This window comes from Typopeltis vanoorti, chromosome 2 (assembly GCF_054136105.1).
Source record: "Typopeltis vanoorti isolate ZY-2024b chromosome 2, IOZ_Tvanoo_1.0, whole genome shotgun sequence".
Taxonomy (NCBI): Eukaryota; Metazoa; Arthropoda; class Arachnida; order Uropygi; family Thelyphonidae; genus Typopeltis; species Typopeltis vanoorti.
The window spans coordinates 19,755,387-19,782,108 of NC_143550.1; the positions used below are offsets into that span (position 1 = coordinate 19,755,387).

The 26,722-nt window shown below is 36.3% G+C and overlaps 1 protein-coding gene across 1 annotated transcript in view; it reads right to left on the reverse strand.

Moving 5' to 3' along the window:
- LOC150108861 (pre-piRNA 3'-exonuclease trimmer-like) overlaps nt 1-26,722 on the reverse strand; it is a 509,147-nt gene that overhangs the window by 192,442 nt on the left and 289,983 nt on the right. The window contains exon 16 of the mRNA XM_090403827.1: nt 10,745-10,809. Coding sequence (XP_090259953.1) covers nt 10,745-10,809 — 65 coding nt within the window. The remainder of the gene's footprint in view (nt 1-10,744; nt 10,810-26,722) is intronic.

The following is a 26,722-nucleotide window of genomic DNA, read 5'->3' on the forward strand; positions in this document are numbered from 1 at the left end:
TGAATTTAGTAATTTAACTGATTTCTACACATTCATATAAAGACAAACCACAGGGTGGTTTTGAGTGGCTTTTGTTGTTTGAATGGAAAGCAATGGGCAGAGTGAATCATCAAGTGAAAACTATGAGTCTCTTGGAAAGTCTGCAGTCCAAGCAAGTTAGAAAAGCATTTTTTAAGAAATTGCATTTTTGTAAAAGATTTTTTTTTAAAATAAAGAATAACTACATTTTAGATGGAAATGAAATCTTGTCACGTATGATGTTAAGAAGTAGTCTGTTTTGTTTTGTTTTTTTGATACCAGTGAAAGGGGGATGGATAATAACTCTGTATTTTAATAAGTATGGCAATTATTATTATTATTATTATTATTATTATTATTATGTAACACCTCCAGGGAGTCCAAAGACTCATCAAAGGAGGGCACCTACTCTACAACTCTCAGTCTCCACCAAACGCAACTACCTTCATCATCTACACCAATGCCATCTACTGCCAACCACCACCGCTAGTATTTTCACAGACAATCACAAACATCCATACCATTGGTGGGAATCGAACCCACAGCCTTTTGGCTGGAGAGCGGATACACTAACCACTCAGCCAATTAGCAGTGTTATGATTATTCAAGACATGAAATTAGTGTAAAATGGAGGGAAAATCCTAAATTGCAATTCCAATCTAAAGAAAGAACTACAGTTTGAATTTAATGAAACAACACTTCACATTGCAATAATATCAAGATAATTTAATTAGTTGTTAATTTTCAAATTTACACCAACAAAAAATTGATAGCTTCATCAGGGCTTAATAAACATCTAAGCATATAAACAGATTACAAAGTTGTCCGAAACACTGAAAACCAGTAAAAGAGAAAAAGCAATAAATTCCTGCTATGGCTTTCAAACTGTTTACAGCCTCCTTAGCCACTTAAGAACAGCACATCCTTCTATAAATAGGCTGGGGGCATACAGAATTCAATGCTCATGTGGTTTAGCCTACATAGGAGACAGACAAATCCTCATGGATTTGAAGGTGAGGCAGAAGGAGCATGTTGCAGATGTCAAGCATTAAAGAAAGATCTGATCTTGCTGACCATATTTCCAATACTGACCATGTGCAGATAGGAACATTTCAAGCATGCTTTTTTTTAAGAAGAAAATTTCTAGTCCAGACTTCTAAAGGACTCAGTTATATTCAGCCATTCACATGGATCACAGAAAAAAAAAAAAAAAAAAAAAAAAAAAAAAAGAGGAATCATAGTAAATGACATATGGAAGTCACTCATTAAATCTTTTGACATCATAGACACTAATTTTGAGAATAATCACCTTCAGTCATTAACTGCATACAGCTAATGAATGCCAAGCATTTTTGAATGTATTTAACAGCAGGAATTTATTTCTTTTTTGTTGTAGAGCATTTTTCAGTGTTTTAGACAACTTGGCTATTTATTACTTATATACCTGGATGTTTATTAAGTCCCGAGGAAGCCACCGTTTTTTTTTAGGTGTGCAAAACTAGGTTTAAATTTCAAATTAAACTGATTCAATTTTCTTGATATTATTGCTTGTTTTTTTAGTTGTAAACCATTTCTGTTAAATAAAAACTTCATATTCTTAGTTAATTTTCTCACGTTTTCCTAAAAGAGACATGTTAATTTATTATTATTATTACATAATAGATATCATGGAATCCAAAGACTAATTGCAGGAGATTCAAACTATCCACAGAATAACTATCATATCTCTCCTCAAACTCACGGACTGACAAAGCACCGACTCTGACAACCTGTTACACTCTCCAAGAAAAAAATCTAGTCCTCACACCCTTGCTAACCACACTCTTATTCACTTTCCAGGATTATTCTCTTGTTTTGCCTCTCTGGTCAGGTGCTGAAATATTTCCTCTGCATCAATTCTATAAAATTCTTTTAGTGACTTAATTGTTTCTATCGTATCCCTTCTTTCCTGCCTATCAACTAACTTTTGCAACCCATAAATCCTTAATCTATCATCGTATAGAGCATTCCCATAATCTTGATCATTTACCACTGAATCCTCTCCACCATGTCCTCATCCCCAATAAATCTGAAAGATTTATCCATGAAAGATTGATAACATATAATACATTTAACCAAGCTACCGGCCAAGATGTCTATAGACATCAAGGTTATCATGGATGCGAAGTGCATATTAAAATTGTAATACCATTGATATTACATTGAAATAAATGATAGATACGATGTGTATTTGATCCACATGGCCGGTAACGTGGTTAAGGCTAAAGGTTAATTAATTAGAAAATCTCACACTACCAAAGAAAAGAACATTTTCAAACAATTTTAAGACCATGATAAGCAGAACATTTGTTATTTGTCACCTACAAAGTGTTGTCTAAAATCATTCACAAACATTCATGAACAGTGGCATTGAAACCCACAGCCTTTTGGTGGTAGAGAGCAGAGAAACTATCCATTGTCACATCAGGCTTTGTGATCAGTGGAAGAACGTTGCTCACAATATTATAAATAACAATAATAACTGATGATTAAAATTATCAACAGCACATAACTGATTTGCTATAGTAAGTAATTGTCATGCTGTTGCTAAAAAAATTGTTTTATCATCTCAGAGAAAACCTGGCCAAAGCAATAATAAACTGACCTATAGGATAAGTGTTTTAATGTTATTGTGCTTAAGGGTCGAAGCTGTATAACTGAGAGGAGACCTCCACAAAGCCTTTAAAGGAATGCAGAGAACCGACCAGGGCTTCTGACCTAATGTTCAATCCTCACCTTCTCGTGGTGCACCCTGTTGGGTATCTACTTTGATACTGAACGAATGAGGATGGGCTGGCAATTTGGGATTTAGCCGACCAAATTGTATTCTTATTGGTTAAACCATAATAAAAAATGATGGTACAACATGACAAAATTTCATGTCGACTGTGGCGTCGCCCGGTTAAACAAGGCCCCCGTTGTTTTCGCCAGGGAACCAGGACGAACAGCGAAAAGTGAACTACTGGAACAAATCTGAAAACAAACCCCAACTCAACATCACCAGAGTTAAAGATCAGTACTATCAACGTAAGAAGCCTGAATGGCAAAGAAATGGAGCTATCTGAGGAATTAGATAAGTACCAGATCGACGTAATAGGGGTGACTGAAACAAAAACGACCAAACTGGTGAGATCTTTCTGAGCAATAAATACAAAATGTTATATTCAGGCAATGACAATCAATTGAAATGAATTGAAAAATGAAAAATGAAAAGTTGGTCCTTGTTGGGGATCTAAATAGCAGCGTAGGAAATGATTGTGAGACATACAAAAATATTTTGGGAAAATTTTGAGAAAAGAGCAAAGCTAATAATAATGGCAAATATCTGTTGGATTTCTGCTCAGGACATGGACTGGTTATTACTAACACCATGTTCCAACATAAAAATGTGCACAAATTCACATGGAGAGAAGAGGCTAGGAAAAAGAAAAGTCTCATTGACTATGTTATTGTTGATGGTGATATTTTCTCCCTGGTGCAGGACACCAGAGTGTACAGAGGATTTGAAATTGGAAGTGATCACTATTTAGTCTTGAGCAGAATAAAATTGAATTTCATATTGAAAAGAATAACATGTAAGAAAGTTTTAAAGTGAATAAAAGTTGAGCAGCTCTCAGATATGAACTGTAGACTAAAATACACAAAGATTATTGAAGAAAAAATGAAAGAGTTTGAGAACAGGAATCAAACCTTGGAGATTCAGTGGCAAACTCTGAAGAAAACATTGATTGATTCTGCCAGAGAGGCATGTGGTGAGGTTGTCTGTAAGGATAAAAAAATCAGAACTCCCTGGTGGACACAGGAAGTTAAAGAGGCAGTGAAGGAAAAGAAGAAAGCATATCAAAAGTTCCTGGCAAATAAGTCAGCTTGTGCTCTTAGAGAAGATAGAGACAAATGCAAGAATGCAAAACACTGTGTAAAACTAGCTAAACAAACATCATGGGAGAACTTTGGCAAGAATATAGAAAATAAATATCAAGAAGGTGGCAAAATATTCTGGAGGTTGTTGAAGAAGCTTAGGAATGGAGAAAAGAGTGCTGTAAAAAGAGTTAGAGATGATAAAGGTGACATGAAAACGGGAGAAAAAGATATCCTTGAAGTATGGAGTAATTACTTGGAAAAATTGCTAAATGAAACAAGCAGTGATGACAGCACAGTGTTAAAAAACACTGACCAGGCATACAGTCAGGAATACATATCCGTACTTGAAGTAGAAAAAGCCATCAAAGGCTTGAAATGTGGAAAGGCAGCAGGAGTAGATGATATTCGACCAGAAATGCTGAAGTATGGTGGTATAAGAGTCTTACAGTGGCTGCACTGCATAGTTCAGAAAGCCTGGACAGAGGGACGAATTCCTGATGATTGGAGTAGAGCTCTCATAGTACCCATATATAAAAAGGGAAATAAAACTGCATGTGAGAATTACCGAGGTATTTCCCTACTGAGTGTTCCTGGCAAGATCTATGCAAGTATACTTGAGAAATCGTTGAGAAGAATTGTGGAAGAAAAACTTGGTGAAGAACAAGCTGGATTCAGGCCAAATAGAGGCTGTCAGGATCAGATCTTCACTTTACGACAAATAGTCGAGAAAGCATGGGAATATAACAAAGATCTGTATTTAAGTTTTGTCGATTTGGAAAAGGCATATGACAAGGTGCCAATGGGGTATATCAAGCAATACTTAGTCTTTATTTGAGTTGTAAGTCAGCAGTTAGAATTGAAGGAAGTACAGGAAGATGGTTTAATGTTAAATCTGGTATGAGACAAGGATGTACATTATCCCCTCTGTTATTCATTATCTATATGGATCACATTATGAAGGAAAGTGGTATTAAACATGATATCAAAATTGGAGATGTTAATGTTAGCTCTTTGCTTTATGCGGATGATGTTATACTTCTAAATAAATCTGATACAAGTCTGCAAGATTCTCTGACTAAATTGAATAGCTGTTGTAATAGATATGGTATGAAGGTCAGCAATTAAAAAACAAAGACAATGAAAATAGGCAGAATCATTGAAAATGTCAACTGTGTTGTAAATGGAGAATCTGTGGAACAAGTAAAACATTTCAGCTACTTAGGCACGATTTTTAGTGAAGATGGTAAATTAAATATGGAAATTGACAACAGAATCATCAAAGCTGGTATGGTAGGAAGTCAATTGAATAAATTCATATGGAATAAGAGAGAAATTAGTCGGAACACTAAATTAGCTGTATACAAGACAGTGTTCAAACCAGTTTTAACTTATGGATCTGAGAGCTGGGTAAGAAGTAAAAACACTTGACCAAAGACTAGAGACCGCAGATATGAGAGTCCTGAGAAAGATTATAGGCGTGAACAGATGGCATCAATGGCAATATCATATTAAAAACGAGGATATTAGGAAAGAACTTGACATTGTCAGCATCCAGGAATGCGTTAGCAGAGCTAAACTCAGGTGGTATGGTCACTTAAACAGAATGGGCGAAGAAAGATTAGCAAAACAAGTGTTCTCTGCCAGGTTGGCAGGAAAACGACCCAGAGGAAGACCAAGATATAGGTGGATTGATAAGGTACAAAGTGCCTTAGACGATAGAAATATAAGATCTGATAATGTTGGAGTCTTGACAAGTAACAGACTGATTTGGAGGAAAATTGTAGATAGGAAATTAATAATGATGTAATTTTTTTTCATGTAGTACTATCATATCTTGTACACCCCTTGAGGGTACATGGCAGGAATTTGATGATGATGATGTTATTTTGTAAGGTTATTCACTATTTACTGCTTCAATTTTTATTTCCCCACAAAACTATTAGTGGTATACTGTTACATACTCTATAACGTCAAAAAATTAGAGTAAAACAATGATTCTGCCAGATTCTTTATTCATCCTCTGTAGCAATATTTGCCTGTCATATGAATAAACAGGATGTGAACAGGTGGGAGAATTCCCAGGAAATTTTAAGGAATGGATTTCACCGTTGTCTCTCACTGTGCATGTATATGGGGGGGGGGGCTGACAATCTTAAAGAAAAATATACTAAAAAAAACTGATTCTATATGTGAATCTGAATGTTCCAAATACACATTGTATCTGTGTATAATCTGAATGCAGATTATACACAGATACAATGAGTACTCTCAAACTATATAAAGAGAGCTTGGGGAAAGATTCTTCATATAAATATAAATAAATGAAATCTACCAAACATCATAAACTAAATGAGAAAAAAAAAAGAATACTTATGCATTGTAGCATAAACTTATAAGGTCTTTTTGAAGACTACAAATTAAAGAGATAACCATTATTTCAACAAAAGTAATGCTCACTCACATAACAAAGCCTAGCAGAGGCATATAAGTAAAATAAACAAATTTATAAGCAATTGGATGGAGGAAGGGATTGTAATAAAATACTGAAACGTTACTGTGCTTTAACGTGCTTTTTGAAAACAACCTTTGAATTATATTAAAAGGATGGATCCTTTCTTTTGACAGCTGTTATACTCTGTGTACAAAATTTTAACTTATTTCCTATACAAACACAAGTAGAAGAGTAGTAAGTAATTGGTACAACATTATTTACAACAAATTAAGATACACTGCAAATAGAACGGCTTAAATTTAGTAGGTAAATTATACAGGGAATAATAAGTAAAATATGAGGGAAAAAGAAACTATACATAAGTTATATACAATAAATATGGTCAGATTTTCTTCCAGAATCTTGCACAATCAACTACTCTTTCTGTGCAAGGTGATTGAAGAAGGTCGCAAGAAAGAAGGTGTTCCATGGACTGAGTTGTCCCACACTCAGAATTATCTGGTCCAGTGAGGTAGCCCCATTTTATGAGGTTTCGTTTGCAGCATCTTATGTTCGAAGTCTGTTGAGGCTTTTCCAAGTATTCCAATCCAAGTGAGCACCAGGTGGAGGATGTTCGGCTGTTGGAATACCAGTATTATTCTCAGGGTATAGTGCAAGCCACTGCTGAAGTCTTGTCTCTGGAGGGTTTTTAGGTGGTTCAACAGTTGCTAGGAACCTAAGTCGGGATCTCAGTCTTTGGGACACTGTACTCTGGCGAAACAATTATAACCTCAAAATCAGACATTGAATTCTTGAAGATACAAATTGGCAATAAGCAAATTGAGAATGCAAAGAAGTTCACGTATCTAGGAAGCAGGTTGAGTCAAGATGGTCGTTCAAAAACCAACATTAAATACCGAATTGCTAAGGCAACCGTGACCCTGCAGAAGTTAAAAACCATTGTGGGGAGATAACAGAATATCAATCACAACCAGACTAAGAACTAATTGACACCTTGGTGAATTCTATCCTCTTGTATGGTTGTGTGGCCTGGACTTTATTGAAAGAAGATGAGAGGAGACTCCTGTCTTTCGAAATGAAAACTTACAGAAGGCTTTTGAGAATTCCCTATACCGCTCACAAAACCAATGAAAATGTCCGAAAACTGATTGATTCAATAGATGGAAGAAAAAGGGAAAATATTCTGACAGTCATCAGAAGAAGACAGATGAAATGGTTCAGACATGTGGAGAGGGCTAATGGCATTCCAAAGCAAGCACTAGAAGGAATCATTCCAGGATCTAGGGTGAGGGGGGCCGACCTCGATTAAAATGGACTGATAACATCAAAAAATTGACAAATTCCTCCCTTTCTCAACTGACATCAAGAACAAGAGACCGAGACGACTGGAGGAGGCTAGCAAAGAGTATCACCTACCAGCCATGAATGACCCAGTGGTTCATTTCGGACTATGGGAGAAGAAGACTCTGGCGAAACAGTGGGTGGCATTCATCATTCATTTGTCTGCTTCTTTCGTCAGCTGAGAATGCAGATCTTCGAACTGAAGGGAGGTGCAATACCAGCCAAAGAATACAGGTCTCTTAGTGGTGTTGGTTTTTCAGGCATCCTGTAATTAAGCAGCAGCTTTCATTCAATGCTGGGTCAAGTTTTTCAGCATGGCAGAATCTGGACCATATAGGGCAGGCATATTCAGCATTAGCAAAGGGCCAAGGCAGAAGATCTCAGTGTGCTAGGATCTGCACTCCATTTGGAGGAAGTAAGCTTTCTTAGCATGTTGTTTGTTGCATTAACTTTTGCCTTTGTTTTTTCTATGTGTGTTTTATGAAAGAGTGCGATCAAGAGCCACACCGAGGTAGACTGGTTCTAGGAATGTTCTATATTAGAGCCTTCCCAAGAAATCTGTAGCTTCCTGTTGCCTTCCTTATTGTTAAGGTGGAAAAGGCCAGTCTGGGTTTTCAAGGGGTTTGGTTTTAATTGATTACTGCTATAATATGTGATAAGACTATTTAAGACAAGTGATAGAGTAGTTTCAATGGACTTGAAATTTTTTGATTGAGCAGTAATGGCAAGGTCATTATCATAGATAAAATAAAATTTCTAGTTCCTGGAAAGATCATTGACATAGATGATGAAAAGTAATGGTGATAACACACTTCCCTGGGGGGGAAGGCCGTTTATTTGGGGATGCCAGCAGTTCTTCCTACCCCCTCCCCTCAGGTCCACAAAAAAGCTTGTTTTCCAAGAGTGATTGGATTTGAATCAGGAGGACAAGGTAATAGTCTCTAGTTATTCCATGTATTTTATTTCTGAGTGTGAGATGGTTTATAGTATCATATGCTGCAGTTTGATCTACAAAGACTGCTCCTATGGCTAGTTTTTGTCTCATAACCATTTTCTATATTTTTTCTATATATTGAGTAAGGTTGAGAATTTATGATGTACAGGATTTACCTGGTGTAAAACCAGCCTGCTCAGCAATAAGATGGGGTCTGATTAGTGTTGTAGCCTATTCAAAATTAATCGTTTGTAGAGTTTAAAGAGGTTGATGAGTAGTGATATAGGTCTGTAATTTTTTTGCTTTGGTTGGAGTTTTCCCTGTTTTCAGAAAGGCCGCCACTTTAGCATGCCTCCAGATAGTTGGTATCCTTAGAGTTCTGATGCAAGTGTTGTATATTTTTAATAACCATTCTTTAGTCCTGGGTGTAAAATGTTTAATTTGTTCATTACAGATATCATCAAGGCCTACTTATTTTCTATGTTTTAATAGGTTTATGGCAGCGCTGAGTTCAGTGATCGTGAAATCTGAGTTAATCATATTTTGTTCCTCACTTGGAGTTCTAATTATCTTATTTTTTGGGTGCTTTTTAGGGAATTTTCCATTCAGCAGCAGCTGGTGAGCAATTTGATTAGCTTTACCTGTTGATACTCATATGGCTTAGTGAAATCCTTCCTAATTCTGTTGATAAAGTTCCATGCCTTTCTGCTACTATGAGTCATATCAAGGGCTTCTATTACTTTTTTTCATGAGGAACGCCTTTCCTCTGCCATCTTGGAGCATAATTTTTCTCCTGCATGGATAGTCTCCTCTGAGAAGGGATTGGCGCTGTAAAGTAGTAAATAGTTAGCATACTGGGCTTGTATAATCACTGGAAAAGCATAAAATTGTGTGGCATCCTCGGGGGATGTGTTTGATGGAGATTTTTCTCAGTATTTTTATGAATTGGAATAATTTTGAGAGTTTGGAGGGACTGACCCTATGGAGTAGTCAAGATCTTCCAAGAAACACTTCCAATTAGCTTTTTTGAAATTAAATCGTTGTCTCTAAGGGACTGTGTTAGGCATAATGGCTGGGTTGAATTGAAGCAGTATAGGTCTATGTTGAGTATGTGGAATGAATTTGAGACCTTTTTAACACAAGTGTTGAATATTTTTGAGCTAACAAATATGAGGTCGAGGTTATATCCCTGCTTCCATCTGCCACTGTTGAAAGATGCAGGGAGATTTGGATTATGTATCAGGTTTAGAGAAAAGTTTTCACCCATTTTTCAACAAGTTCTCCATCTTCATTGGACTTTGTGTAACCTCAGTTAATACTCATTTCTTTACATAAACACTATCCCCAAAAATATTACAGAGGTGCTAAATTGCCTTCACATCACTGACAAAAGTCTCAGCAATGTTGAGGTCACTAAAACAGCCGCATTAATTACATTAGGTGTATATAAAATTTTCTGCATGTGTGGTATTAGTTATACTGGACAAATAGGACAATAAGGAGAGATATGGATGAAAGCATATCTCTCCTTATTGTCCCATTAAGGAGAGAGATGCATAAAAGCACATATTAAAGATGTGGGAAAAATGGTAAGCACACACAGACACAATCTGGTCTAGCATGTCATCCCACCAATGAAAAACAACTGCTATTTTGACAACTCACAAGAATGCCATATACTGAATTCAAGAGATATGCGAGTAAATTCAAAGAATCTTCTGAAATATGTTGTTCAACACACTGCAATAAATTAAGGTCTCCTTTTACCTCAACTTTGGTCAGCATACATTGAAGACTTAAAAAGCTGTAAACTCAATTATGATAGCCATTGCACAGTTAAATAACCAGCTATGTGTCTGATATCTCACCATGATGTTCAACTACATAAGATCTTTTCAAATGTACATTTTGTTCCTGATGGTGTATGCAATGAAGTGTAGGAAACTGTTTTGAATACACTATTTTTCTCAGTCTTTTTTCTTTCCATGTTCAGCCTGGATATAAGATCAACAAAGATTTTCTGTTAATATAAATATTTGAGGAAGCAGGAATATAAACCAAAAGAAATGAAAGCGACTAACAAAAGAAATTTAACTTACCATATCGTTCTCCTGTAACATGATCAACATATGGTGTATATAGTACTGTCAAGTGGCCTTTGGGACTACAAAAAGTTTAAGTAATATTTATTTCTTATTATGTATACATTATCATTATATTTGAGTTACTTTAGCAATTAATTACTTATAGAGCATTTATGATATTCAATGTTTTACATTGCTGGCAGCAATGTGAAAAGTGAATACCATGTTCATCTTTTTAGGAATTAATCTGTTAATATAAATTTTTCAAATGAAAATATTTTATTCTTGAGGAAAAATACCATAGAGCATAGGAAAAATTAAAGAGTTTTTAATATTAGGAGTAATATATCATACTAAGTAATGCTATGCACAATACCCACCACAGAAGCTTAATATTTATGAAATGAAGACTATTAAATACTGTTATATGAAGGAATTTCTTTTTATTTTATTTTATTTTTTATCACTTATATATGCCGGCCTGGTTGGCCAAGTTAGCATATCCACTTTCCAGTCAAAAGGCTGCAGGTTCAAATCCCACCATGGGCATGGATGTTTGTGATTGTCTGTGAAAATACTAGTGATGATGGCAGGCAGTAGACGGCGTTGGTGTGGATGATGATTGTAGTTGTGGTTCATTGTAGTTGGTTGCTGAATTGAGTGGTGGAGAGTTGCAGTGTAAGTGCCCTCCCTCAATGAGTCACTGGACTCCCTGAAGGTGTCATGTAATAATAATAATATATGTGGAATATAAGGTGGGTGATTATAGGAAGCTCTGTATTCAACTAGTCAATACCTGGGTAGGTGAGCTGTGCAGAAAAAATGTTGACAGTGCATAGAAATTCATAAGGCAACATCTGACACAAGCAATGTATAACTGCATACCAAGAGTTAAGCGAGTAAATAGAGTAGGAGTGAAATAGATGAATAGTGAAATCAAGCAAGCTGTGTTGGAAAAGAAAATGCTATGGAGGAGGGACAAGACAGTGGGCAGCGATCAGATTCAAGAAGAGTATAAAGTAAAGACTAGGAAGGAGACAAGCATGGTAAAGAGAAAAGGTGCAGTATGAGAGGAGAATAATAAACTTTTATTTTCTGGTCAGGCCAAGGACAATTCAAGGGAATTATTCTACCATATGGCAAGCAAGAGAAAAAAACAATTATGGCAGGTTGATAATGATGGATAGTCATAGCAGCAGAGTGACCATTGCAAAGGATATATAGTGGAATTATTGAATGACCACTTTAGTAGAGTGTATCATACTGGTGTAAATGATGCCATGCAACATGTAGAAGAAAGACAGGTATTAGAAGAACTGGAAGTGAAAGAATCGGAAGTGAAGGCATTGACTGGGTAATAAGGCAATGGAAATGGATGGCATATCACTATGTATTCTTAAGGAATGTGCACAACATTTAGGTATGCCCTTGACCTGGTTATTTAATGAGAATCTTGCAGTGGGTAAGGTTTCTAAGTAGTGGAAAGGAGGTAAAACAGTACCACTCCACAAGCAAGTTCTACAGCAAAAGTTTAAAAATATAGACCAGTCTGTATAACTGCAGTTGTAGTCAAGGTGTTGGAGAGATTAGCTAGGAATAGAATACGAGATTGGATTGATGAACATAGTATTCTTTATGATGGTCAGCATGGATTTGTAAAAGGGAGGACTTGTTTTAGCAATTTACTTGCATTTTATGATAAGGTAATGAATGCACTAGATATGGGAGAATCATATACAGCAGTGTTTCCCAAACTATGTTCTGAGGAACAACAGTCTTCCGCAGAAAGGGAATAAGTGTTCTGTGAAAAATTATCAAAGTTAATATGAGCCTGGAATGGTTTTAAATGCTGCAACAAGTTCAAATATGTTTGAAAATCAGGCGCTCCTCACTTTGCATGTGGATTATGCTATTAAGGCAAGTGTGCACTGACCTTGACTCTGCCGCCCACGGTTGTCGACACCTCCGAGCTCGAGTGAAGTATGGAGGTATCTATTCTAGGAAACGTGCAGTCACAAGCAAGGTCAATGCAATGCGATGTGGCCCGGCACACCTGCAGTGTGTGCTGTCGCATTATTGTGATGCGATACAGCCTGCTACTGCAATAGTGTGCACTCAACTTTACACTGAATACGAGACCAAAGATATGACTCTAACCAAGGTGTTCCTTTAAAATTTCAGGATTTGCGAAGTATTCCATTGTAGGAAAAATTTGAGAAACATGATATACAATGATATTCTTGGACTTTGAAAATGTGTTTGATAGATTACCACCTGATAAATTGGTGTACAAACTGCAAGGATGGGAATAGATAGTATATTGGTTAGATGAATTGGTGTTTAGCTCTCTGAATGATACAGATGATACAAGCAAGTTATGTATGATGGAGCAGTATCCAAGTTTCTTTTCCAACAAACAAGTTAAACAACCCTTGCTGTTTAACTTGTTTGTAAATGATATATCATGAAGACTGACTGGAGATCTTCAGTGGTTTGCTGATGATGCAAAGGAAGATATAAATAGACTTTTGACTTGGTTAAAGGAGTGTGGTTGTAGTTTTAATATTAATAAGTGCAAGGTGTTGAATTTTAGAGTGCAGAAATATAAAGCTGTGTACTATGTTGATGGTGCTGTACTGCAGAAAGTGAATGAGATTTAAGAGTGATGGCTGACAGTCTGATGTTTAGAAGACATTGTGAGTGTTGCAAAGACTGAATATCCTAGTGCTGCTATGATAAAAAACACTCTAACATGTAGGGATAAAGAGTGGTTGTGCCACTGTATAAAGCACTGGTCAGAACACACTTGGATTGTGCTCAGATTTAGTCAAGCATATAGTGGAGATAATGTCAATGACATCTTCATCATCTGGAAACATTTCCAGAAAGGCCTGGAAGATTTTGGATATTTTATGAATAATCATCATCCAAATAACGATTATTCAGAAGAATGAAAATTACCATTCCTAGACATCCTTGTCAACAAAAATATTGCTGGTGGATTATCATTAGAAGTCCAAGCTTGTTCCGTCACCTTCAACAAAAATTAGGTATAATCAAAACCTTGAAAAATAGAGCTATAAACATACTAAAAAAAGAGTGAAAATAAACAACAAAAAACTTCAAATCCTATTTAATCAGTTCCTCCAAAATGGCTACTCAAAAAAAAAAGGTACTAAAGAAACTTTTATTTTCTGATGAACCATTGCGTGATAACTCAGAAATTAACTACAAAGGAATGGTATCTGTACCATACGTTCACAATGCATCAAGAAAAATAGCAAAAAGATGAAAGACAATCAACATCAGAACAGCCATCAATCCAGTCACAAAGCTTTCTATGCTTCCCTAAAGATGAAGTTGTTCCATTTTATAAATACTAGGTGTATACAAGATTCCGTGTTCTTGTGGAAAGATGTATGTAGGTCAGACTGGAATAAATTTCGAAATCCACAACAAAGAACATATAGGCAATGTTGAAAACAAAAGGGAAGAAAAAAAGCAGACTTGTAGTGTAGTGCACATCCTCAAAGAACATCACAAGGTGAATTGGAAGCATCCTCCATGCCATACTTGGAAAAAAATTATTTCAACAGGTTGTTCAAGGAGCCCTCTGAAGTATTCGTTCAAATGGTACACTAAATAGAAATCAATGAATGATCCTCTGCGACATCCAGAAGTCAATAATTAATATGTGTAACATTAAAGACTTCTCCTATGCCATATTCTGTATGCAATAACACATAGAATTTACACAATAATGTAGAAACTGCACATAACATGCCTAATGATACTCATTATCATTAGTGATTGCATTATCATTCCAGTCTTTTCAGTTTACAGATACTAGCAGCTGTTGGAAAACGTTTATTTTATTTAATTTTTATGGGTTTTTGCTTATGTTAAGCAACCTCCTGAAGATGCTATTAGCCATATATAGACAGTGAAACATGTCAAGGAAATACACCAAATATAAGTAAAAAATATATATGTTTTAAAAACCTGATTATTTATTATTCAAACTATAAGTTTCTTAGATTCTTTATGAATAGAAATAATTTTTTTTTCTCTGCACACTCAACAATTTCCATTTAGTCTCATACGTTTTCCCCAAGTTGAATGATTACACTACCCTGCTGTACAAACTGTCTTCTATTCTTCATTTTCCTATTTCCCATCTCCTCATTACTCATTTTCTGTCACAATCAATTCAATTAATTGCCAGTTCAATCAACATCCAACAGTCAGTGCAGCAGGGACAGTGTAATCATTCAACATTCAGTTGTCACTTGGATTACCAATAATGCTAGATTGCAATGTCCCTAGAGTAGTTTATCTTCTTAATATAGCTGAGCAATTCTCGTCTTTGTTTGTCTGTATTTATCAAAGCCTTCAAATATTATATTGGAGTGGCACTAGCATAGTGCAGAGCAAAAGCTGTGTGTTGAATAAGTCTTTCATTTTAGTGGATACTGGTAATTCTAGTAATTTTTTTAGTAGTATCTTACTTATTTTAGACTGTAAAGTTGAGTGAGTGTGTGTGTGTGTGTATGTTTGCTTGTGAAATTTAATATGGGATATTGTTTTAGAAAACATTTTAATACATGGCACCCATGCATACAAGGAAAATGGCAGCTCAGTTTAGCATGAGAGATCTGGTATGATGTAGTGTATGTCACATGTATGCATTGCCAAGAGTGAACAGGTTGTGGTATGAATGTGTGAATGGTGCCAGTGCAAGAAATGAAAGATGTGCAGAAAGTGGAAAAATGAATTGATGAATGGTAACAATGTAAGGAAAGATAGCAAAAATGGTCTGGCAAATACAAAAGTAGTGAATGATAGTGCTCAGAATGAGAGCATGAAAGAACCAGCTAATGACATGACAATAAGGAGTAAAACAGCATGTTTATATAGCATCCTTCACAGGACAAAATGGAAACTAAAGCAATGGGAGAAATGATTATCATGTGGTACAGCAGGTGGGGGAATGAAAGGAAATGTGAATTCAGAAAGTATGACAGTGCGAGAAACTGCAAATAGGGATACAGTATTGTATGGATATTCGATAATAAGAGGAATACTTAATGAGCAAGAGACAAAAGCATGTTTCCCAGATGTGAAAATCAGGGATGTAAGTGACAATATTAGTTTGAAGAAGGGAGAAGTGAAAGAGATGAATGTAATGGCAGGAAGAAATGATTTGAAAGGTGAGAAATACATAACGAGAGAAGATATGAAAGAGTTGTTGCAAGAAGCAAAAATGAAGAGTAATGAAGTAAAAATTGTGAGTATATGCTGCTTCAATTTGAGAAGAAGGGCCATGATTGCTAATGAGTCCGATCCATGAGAAGATTGTGCAGGAGAAAATGATATGCAGTTTATTGATGTATGGAGTGAAATTGATGGACAAAGGATCTTATATATGCCTGACAGACTACATTTAAATAGTTTTGAAGTTAGATGTTTGGAGAAAGTGTTGTTTAGTGAGAGTTTGGAAATGCAAAAACAAATAAACTAGAAATATTAGGGAGGATATAATCAAGAATATGTCTGGCCACTCCTGTGGTAAACGAGTTTGTGTACAGAAATGATTATGCAATGCTGAATGCAATTTCATAGGTTTCCAATTCAAATGGGTTGGTAATGACATTATACAAGGATAATTGTAGATACAAGTGGATGGTGGCAGTATCAGGAATAAAGGGAGGGAAGTTTTTGGCATTGTCGGCTTGATTGGCCAAAAATTATAGGCATTGGTGAGACCTGGTTGACAGAAAATAATACAGTTACAGGGATAGAAAGTAAAGGGTATTTGTATTTTCAGGGAGGATAGAGGGAATAGGACAGGAAGTATGGGGTATTGTTGATGATAGCAAAAGAACCACAACCCTCAAAATTAGAAGTTCAAAGAGGATTTTAGGTCTGGGGAACGAGGTTCATTTGAGGTCGTATTGTGTGAGATAGTGGCCAATAGAACAAAACATATTGTTAATTGCTGCTATAGACCAGAGGGTGCACAGAAAAACGTAGATGCCATGCATCAGCAAATCAGCAGAATGAGTGCAAGCCAAACAATTATTATGTGAGACTTTAATTATGGGAGACATTGGAGTGAGGAAAGTGGAATTTATACAGTTCCTAGGGGATAATTACATAAAACAACATGTTGTTGGATCTGATAACAGAATCAGAAGATATATCCATAACTGAGGTAGACGCTCTGCCTCCAAATGGGGAGAGGGAGCATGCAATCTCCCATAATAATTGTTTGGAAGTTGCCAAACATATGGAATTCTCTGTCAAGAAAGGGTTTGTGTTTAACTATAATGCTGGTAATTATGACGGACCTAACAGTCACCTTGGAGCAGTGCTACAGCTTGAGAAGTTACAAAAAAAGAATGCGCCCTAACTTTATGTTATTCCTATTATTGTTTTAAACTACTGTACTGATGTTGAAAGTTTATTTTCCACTTCGTTAGAGTATAATAAATTTAGTTTAATCCTTTATCCAAGTGTGAGCAAATAAAGTTTGCGCCTGAAAGTATCTTCAGGACTGGGTTAAGGTGATACAACACCAGGGCAACTCGTTGCAAAGGTGGAGCAAGCTACCAACACTCCTATCTTAGTATCTCCTATAATGCAAAACACATCTCCTTGCGGATATGTCTAATGTTATGCATTAAGGGAAGGGCCACTACCCAGACCGGTTTCGACCTTTATTGAGGTCTCTTCAGTGGGAGCCAGGCCCAAGTCGAGATATCAGGCAGAAGCATTAGCAGGTCATCTCCACCTATAGGAATTGCCAATTGGTGTGCCACCCTTTTTTTAATAAATTACTCTGGATTTAGAGAAAGATGTTGAAAGTTGCAACGAGTTGCCCTGGTGTTGTATCACCTTAACCCAGTCCTGAAGATACTTTCAGGCGCAAACTTTGTTTGCTCACACTTGGATAAAGGATTAAACTAAATTTATTATACTCTAACCAAGTGGAAAATAAACTTTCAACATCTTTCTCTAAATCCAGAGTAATTTATTAAAAAAAGGGTGGCACACCAATTGGCAATTCCTATAGGTGGAGATGACCTGCTAATGCTTCTGCCTGATATCTCGACTTGGGCCTGGCTCCCACTGAAGAGACCTCAATAAAGGTCGAAACCGGTCTGGGTAGTGGCCCTTCCCTTAATGCATAACATTAGACATATCCGCAAGGAGATGTGTTTTGCATTATAGGAGATACTAAGATAGGAGTGTTGGTATCTTGCTCCACCTTTGCAACGAGTTGCCCTGGTGTTGTATCACCTTAACCCAGTCCTGAAGATACTTTCAGGCGCAAACTTTGTTTGCTCACACTTGGATAAAGGATTAAACTAAATTTATTATACTGTACTGATGATGTCCTAAGATACTTAGGATGAAATATTTACAATTAAATAATTTTCACTGTGGTTAATACGTGTTTCTTGTAATTATGATCGCACCACAGGTTTCGTTATTTAAAAAAAAAAAAAAAAAGAATGTAAGTGCATGGAAAGTGGTCAGAGATTGTTTGATAGAAGCAGTATCAGACTGCATACCCAAGGTCAGGAGGAAAAACCAAGTGGGAATTAAGTGGATGAGTAAAGATATAAAGCCAGAGCTGCAAAAAAAAAAAACACTGTGAAGGGAATATAAAGAAAAAAGTGATTAGCATACTCATGATCAGTACAAAGTGCAAACAAGAAGGGTGACTAGTTTGATAAGAAAGGACAAATCAGATTATGACAGAAAATTAGTTAAGCAGGCTGAAGAAAGCCCCAAAGAGGTTTTTTTTTGTTATGGAGCAAATAAGTGGGAAAATGATCATGACAGGATGTCTTAAAGCAATGCTTATGATAGGAAGGTGGCAGAGGCAAAAGAAATAGTCGAGTCGCTGAATAATCATCTTGCAAATCTCTACCTGGATAGGTGGAGATTTTTCAGTTGCTGCTGTGATAGAGATGCATATTAAAATTGAGATAAATGAAGAGGAGGTGTTCAGCATATTGAAAAATATGAAGGGGAACATAGCAATGAGACTGTACAGCATGTCAGCCCATGTACTATGTAAATATGCAAGAGAACTAGAATTTTCTCTGGTGAAGTTGTTTACTCCAAGTCTCAGCTCTGGCAGGGTTCCATGGAGAGTGGAAAGAGGGCAAGATAGTTCCATTGCATAAAGGTGGCTCCAAGACGGAGGCAGCAAACTACAGACCAATTAATATGTCAGGAGTGGTTGTTCAAGTACTGGAAAAGTTGCTTAAAAGTAAAATCCAACATTGGGTAGATAGACATGTGATACTCTATTGTAGGCAGCATGGCTTTGTAAAGAGTAGGTCCTGTCTTAGTAATTTATTCACATTTTATACTAAAGTGACAGTAAAATTCGATAAAGGAAATAGTTACACTATGTATTGTCAGACTTTGCAAAGGCATTTGACAGAATACCACATGGAAAACTATTATAAAAGTTGAAGCAAATGGGAATAGACATGAAGCTAGTAAGATGCACAGTAGGATGGCTGACAGACAAACACCAGAGAGTAGTATATGGTGAAGCAGAATCTTGGAGAATGAAAGTGACTAATGGAGTACCTCAGGGTTTTGTACTAGGCCACTACTCTTTAATTTATATATCAATGATATAGGGAAAGATTTCAGAGGGACGTTGTTTTGCTGATGATGCAAAACTGGGGAAAGCGATAGTTGAAAAAGGTGATATAGATATCCTTCAGGATGATTTCAATAAATTGGCATTGTGGGAAAAGGATAATGATTCTCAATTTAATGTTGCAAAATGTAAGGTTATGTACTTTGGGTTGAAAAGGTTACATATGGTGTATTATATTGATGTTACTGGATTCTAGGAAATTGATGAGGCTAGGGATAATGGTGGAGAGAGAGAGATTTGAAGTTCAGAGGACATATTGCAAAAGTTGGTAAAATAGCTCAAAGGATTACTTGAATATTGAAAACATGCTAACCAGTAAAGATAGAGAAGTGATTATTCTTCTTTATAAGGCTATGATTCGGCCACATCTTGACTACTGTGCACAGATTTGGTCACCTGGGTTTCTTGGTGACCAGGAGGTGGTAGAGAAGATTCAGAGACAAGTGACTTTGCTGGTGACAGGTCTGTGGAATGTTTCCTATGAGGATAGGTTCAAGGTTTGTGGGTTACAAAGCATTGTTAATAGTTAAGAGCTTCGTTAAGAGATACAAGTCAGAGAGAGAGAGAGTCAAATCTGGAGAATAAGGTGGATGTTCCAACAATTCATAGCGCAAATCCTTTAATTTCCCATTTCCAAAACACCTTTGTGGACAGGTGCATTACACACAAGAATCCAAACAGCAGTCAAAACAGTGGACAGAAGCTGGTTGTTGAGTGCCAAAAAAGACAAAGACAGTTCCATCAGCAGGAAAGGTCATGGCATCAGTGTTCTGGGATGCTAAAGGCATTTTGTTTATTAATTATCTTGAAAAGGGTAAAACAATAACAAGGGAATATTATTCCAATCTTTCATCTAGTCTGGTTAAAAGATTTGAATAATATTCCCCGGTTATTGTTTTACCCTTTTCAAGATAATTAATAAACAAAATGCCTTTAGCATCCCAAAACACCGATGACATGACCTTTCCTGCTGATGGAACTGACTGTCTTCTTTGGCATTGAACAATCAGCTTCTCTCCACTGTTTTGATTGCTGTTTGGATTCTGGTGTGTAATGGTGAATCCAAGTCTCATCCATAGTAATAAATTGACACACAAAATCAGTTTTATTCTTGTTAAAATGCTCCGGCACTGTTCAGAGATTTCCATGTGAGTGCGTTTCTGATCTGCTGTGAGCAAGCATCGCACCCATCTTGAATAAAGCTTTTTCATTTGCAATTCTTCATGCAAAATATATCCTACATGTTCTTTTGAAATGCCTATAGTCTCAGCAATTTCATGCACTTTGATTTGCCGATCATCCAATACCATATCATGTACTTGATCAATGATTTCTGGTGTTGTTACACTTTTTTCAACGTCCTTCATGTTGATCATCTTCAAGGCTGGTACAGCCATGTTTAAACTCGGCAGCCCATTTCTTAATTGTCGAAAATGAAGGAGAAGAGTGCCCATAAACTTTTATCAACTTCGAATGAATTTATTTTGGTGTTAATCCTTCTTTTACAAAGAATTTTATGACCACACGATACTCAATTTTATCCATTTCAACACTTTTGCTTTAGGTAGCTGGATAAATCAAACTACTTGATAGCATGATTTGCAATTTCACATGGATGCTTATGACAGATGTACCAACTTAGAAAAAAAAAATCTTGCCAATAGTGTTGCCATATGCCTATGGTTGAGGCCGAGAAATTTTCAGACCACACTCGTATGTTATAAATGTTTCATAGGTTACTACATGAATGGCTGTTCCATAAACTGGAAAATATGGGTTTGGAATATAAATTCATTGTCATCACCAATTTCCTGATACGTACCCCTAAGGGGTGTTCAGGTTACTGTGACAGCACTACATGATTAAGTTTACATTATTATTAATCTCCTATCAACAAATTCCCTTGAAATCATCTATTACTTATGAGAACTCCAATATTGTCATATCTAACATTTCGATATGTTAGATAACAGTTAAACATAACATAAAAGTTAGATATGCCTTGTAAGGCATATCTAACTGAATCAATCAACACAACCCTTGATCTTCCTTGGGGTCTCTTTCCTGCCATCTTGGCATCAAACAATTTTTTTTGCTAATCTTTCCTCATCCATTCTATTTAAGTCGCCTTACCACCTTAGATTAACTCTGCTGATACATTCTTGAATGCTAATAATGTTGAGTTCCTTTCTAATATCTTCATTTTTAATATGATTCTGCCATTAATGACATCAGTCCACTACCCTAATTTTTTTTAGAACCCTCATATCCGTGGTCTCTTGTCTTTGATCAAGTTCTTTGTTTCTAACCCACCTCTCAGATCCATAACATAACACTGTCTTCTATACTGCTAGTTTGGTGTTTTGGCTAATTTCTCTCTTATTCCATATAAATTTATTCAGCCGGCTACCCATCATACAAGCGTTGCTTGTCTGTTGTCTATTTCCAGATTTAACCTACCAAAGGTTGGTCGATTGGTAGAGCCTCTGCTACTAATGGCTCACGAAAAAAGTTAAGCAAGTTTGAGTACGGTTAGTAGTTGGAAGGAGTTCAAACGTTCAATACTGTTGGCACACTCTCCCTCGATGAGTCTTTGGACTCCCTGGAGGTGTCACATAATAATAATATCTTCCATAAAAACTGTGCCTAAATAGCTGAAATATTATATTTGTTCTATAGGATCTCCATTCAGAAGCAGCTGAAGTTTTCTATGCTTCTGCCTATTTTCATAGTTTGATCTTATTGCTGACTTTCATGCCAAACTTGTTATTCAATTTAGTTAGAGAATCCTGGAGAATTGCACTAGATGTGTTTAGGAGTAGAACTGTGTAAAGCAAAGAGCAAAGTTTGAATCTCCAATTCTAATATCAGGCTTAATGCCACTTTCTTTTATAATGTGATACATATAGATGATGAATAAGAGTGGAGATAACGTGCATCTTTGTCTTATCGCTTATTTTACATTAAACCATCTTCCTGGATTTCCTTCAATTCTAACTGCTGACTAACAACTTAAATATAAACTATGGGTTACTCTGTATAATGTCCCATTAAACCCATATAATTGAAGTATTTTAAAAAACTTTTCTCTGGACACCTTGTCATATGCCTTTTTCAGATCTGCAAGATTTAAGTAAAGATACTTGTCATATTCCAACGATTTCTCAACTATTTGTCTTAAAGTGAAAATCTGATCTTGACAACCTCTATTTTACCTGAACCCAGCTTGTTCTTCACCAACTTTCTCAATCTCGTTTGGAACGCTCTGCTCCAATCATTAAGAATTTGACCTTCTGACCAGACTCTCTGAAATATGCAGGGTAGACACTGCAAAATTTTCCATATTTCACATTTCTGGTCGAATTGCAAATTTTCTACTGCTGTTTTGTCATTGCTTGTTTCGTTTAACAGTCTTTTAAAGTAACTATTTCAGACATCTAAGATATCTTTAAATTTTCATGTCACCCTTATCATCTTTGATTCCTTTTACAGTACGCTTTGCTCCATTTCTAAGATTTTTCAATAGCCTCGAGAATACAGACAAAAAAATACTAGCTGTGGTGGTGGTAGTAGAGGTTCTGTGTAGTAGTGGAGATGGAGAGTTGTACAATAGGTGTCCTCCCGCAATGAGTCTTTGGACTCTTCGGAGGTATCACGAATAATAATAATAATAATATTTTACCACCTTACTGATATTTATTTTCTATATTCTTGCCAATCTTCCCATGACTTTTGTTTAGCTACTTCTGCTCATATCTTAGCTCTCACATTTTTGTCTGTATTCTTTTAGGACATCTGCTAACTTAGGTGCAGGCTAGAAAGGTGACGAGCATGGTAAAGAAAGAAAAGGTGCAGTATGAGAGGAGATTGGCTGGTCAGGCCAAGGTGAACTCAGGAGAATTTTTCCGCTACATGGCAAGCAAGAGAAAGAATAATTATGGCAGACTAACATTGGTGGATAGTCATGGTAGAAGACTAACAGCTGCAAAGGATATAGTGGAATTATTGAACGAGCACTTTATCAGTGTATACCATACTGGTATAAATTATCCAGTACAATATATAGAAGAGAGGCAAGTATTAGGAGAATTGGAAGTGAAAGAAACACAGGTGTATCAGATGTTGGTTGGGTTAGATGTGAATAAGGCTGTGGGAATGGATGACATATCACCACATATGCTTAAGGAATGTGCACCACAGTTGGTTATGCCCTTGACCTGGTTATTTAATGAAAGTCTTGCAGTAAGGTTCCTAAGGAGTGGAAAGTGGGCAAAATAGTATCACTACACAAGCATGGTTGTAAGACAGAAGTCTCCAACTACAGGCCAGTCTGTATAGCTGCAGTTGTGGTCAAGGTGTTGAAAAGATTGGTAAGGAATAGAATACAGAATTTGGTTGATGGACATGGCATTCTTTATGAAGGTCAGCATGGATTTGTAAAGGGTAGGTCCTGTTTCAGTAATTTACTTGGATTTTATGATAAGGTGAGGAGTGTGTTATATAAGGGAGAATCATATACAGTGATATTCTTAGACTTTGCATAAGTGTTTGATAGATTACCGCATGATAAGTTGGTGTACAAGCTGCAAAGGATGGGAATAGACAGTATGTTGGTTAGATGGATAACAGATTGGCTCTCTGAGCAATACCAGCAGGTTGTATATGATTGAGCAGTGTCTTAAAAAAGAAGGGTGGCCAGTGGTGTGCCCCAGGGTTCCATTCTTTGGCCCCTGATGTTTAACTTGTTTGTAAACGAATTGTCTGGACTGACTGGGGATCTTCAGTTATTTACTGATAATGCAAAGTTGGAAAGAATTATAAGTAGCACTGCTGATGCTTAATCCCTTCAGGAAGATTTGAACAGACTTTTTACTTTGACAAAAGAGTGGGGTCGTAGTTTTAATATCAATAAGTGCAAGGTGTTGCATTTTGGAGTGCAGAAATAAAGGCTATGTACTAATTCGATGGTGCCATACTGCAGTGTTAGATCCTGAATGAAGAACTTGGAAAAGGAAACTATTCATTCAGGATTTAACAAGTTTAATATAAAAACTGAAGGAGAAACTTGCACTCCAGCAGAAAATAAAAGAAATTATTAAGTGTGGGTAAGAATATATGTTCCCTTCATGTAAATTATATGATTCAATGTTGTCTATTCAAAATTTGTTAAGAAGAGAATTTATGTGTAAATGTTAATTTCATTAAGACAATTTTGTATACAGTAAATCACTGAGTAAGCTGTAAACAGTAGTCCAAAGGTCGCATGCAAGCTGTGCAGGTTGAGCATAGGGCCTGAGGCAGTGGCATACGTGGAAGGTAACTTTAGTTCGCTTTCTGGGAAAAGAGCACTCTTAGTGCAGAAGGAGAATACGGGATCAACCAAGGAACAAGATCGAAAAGTGCCATGTGAAAAAAGGCAAGGAAAAAGAGGGCGCAAGAAGTAGGAATAAAAGGCAATGCATACTGTTTTCAGGGCTTTTTACTGCTGGAATTTTGGTCTTCTCGGTTCAAGACAGACGTGAGACGGGGAAGCGATGTCGGACGGTGAGCCTATTCCTAAACATGTTTGATAGATTTCAGACGGAGCTGAGCGTGAGATTTCGGAATCAGCAGTTACGAGCCTTCGCTAAATATTCCATCAGAAAGGAATGGCGATCATTTCCTTAGAAGTGGCAGCAAATCAAGGACTACGCAGACACAACGCCAGGTGCGAGGTGCAGCCTAATCAGACAGCAACCAGATCCTACACGTGGACACGATCGGATGAAAGTATCGAGTCGTGCTTAACAAAAGGTAGACAGATCTGGCAGACCTGATTTCCAGCATAGAGCTGGTAAAGTACAGAAATTTTGTTATATGTTATTCAGTTGCGTTAGAGCAGTATTTCTCAAAGTGTGGTACATAAAAGGTCTTCAGAGGATACATGGCAATTTTTGGCTATGCATCATTAACACATGGAATCATTATATTTCTCAAAAAAAAGTGCAATTATTAGACAGCTGGGATAAAAACGGCACTAACTAATGAATCACATCTCCCTCCAACAGAAACTGCTGTATAGACTCAAGCAAAACTATATGTTGCACCAGCAACATATGGTCTTGCTTGACACCACCCCATCATGAACGTGTTAAAACTAAGAAATATATAGCGAAAGTTGTTTCAGATATTATGGAATTCGGTTGAAGAGAATTAGTCTTTAGTTCACACGATCTTTTGTTAATAGCACACACCAATGATATGCACCTCTTCATAGCTGCTCTACATATCTCAAGTCTTGTAAATTACTGGTAATTTTTGCTTGAAATAATGGGAAAGATGAAGCTATTTGGGTAGATGACTTTGACGATGCACACAAGGAAACTGTTCTCGATGCCTAAAGTATCGATAGCAAGTAGGAGCTTCTTGGTAAGTCACACCATTTGCAATTTTTTTTCTGAAAACTTAGTTTCCAAAAATCCCCACATATATTTCACACCATGATTTTTTAGCTTTAATTTTGGGAAAAAAAAGTGCGAGTTATATTCGAGTAAATACGGTAATTTTTTTAGCTTTCAAATTCTCAAGTATGGATCATTGGTTAAAGATTGGATTTATAAAACCCACAAAAGAGAGCAATATAGCAAATCCAAGTAGCTGTAAGCAACAAGAAATGATATTTCATCAACAAGTCTGACATCTCTAGAGAACCAACTAGGAAGAAGATGAAAATCTTCGTAAGTATGATATGAATTATTTGAAATGTGGATTTTCATGGACAGGAAATGAAGAGGAACCTATTTCAAATTTTGTTCTATTAAAAATAAATCATATTTTTATTTACATGAACATATAAATTCAAATAAAATAGACATTTACAATGAAATATACTTTATTTATTTATTATTTGATAAGGGGTACTTGGTAATAATGAAAATTTAAGAACGGGTACATGGATATCTGAAGTTTGAGAAACACTGCATTAGAGAAAAGAAAGTAGTTGTGTATTGGCTGAAGTTGGACAGTTTACTAGGGAACTCTAAGTGATTATTCTAATTAGTAATAGCTGGTTTCCATTAGACAAAATTGTCTGGGAGCAATTATATTTGAGTGTGATAGAATGTGATAGAATTCAATTATGGACAAGTGTAGCAGATAGAATCTGATTGGAATCTCTTTAATGTTAAATCTGAGTATATTAATGAGTAGCTTATGGAACAGAATTATTGCTTATATAGTATTGTGCTTATTTCCTTTGTCTAGTATTGTTTAGTATGACTTTAGAATTAACTTAGTATGAATTGATTTTGCATGACCTTGAGTCC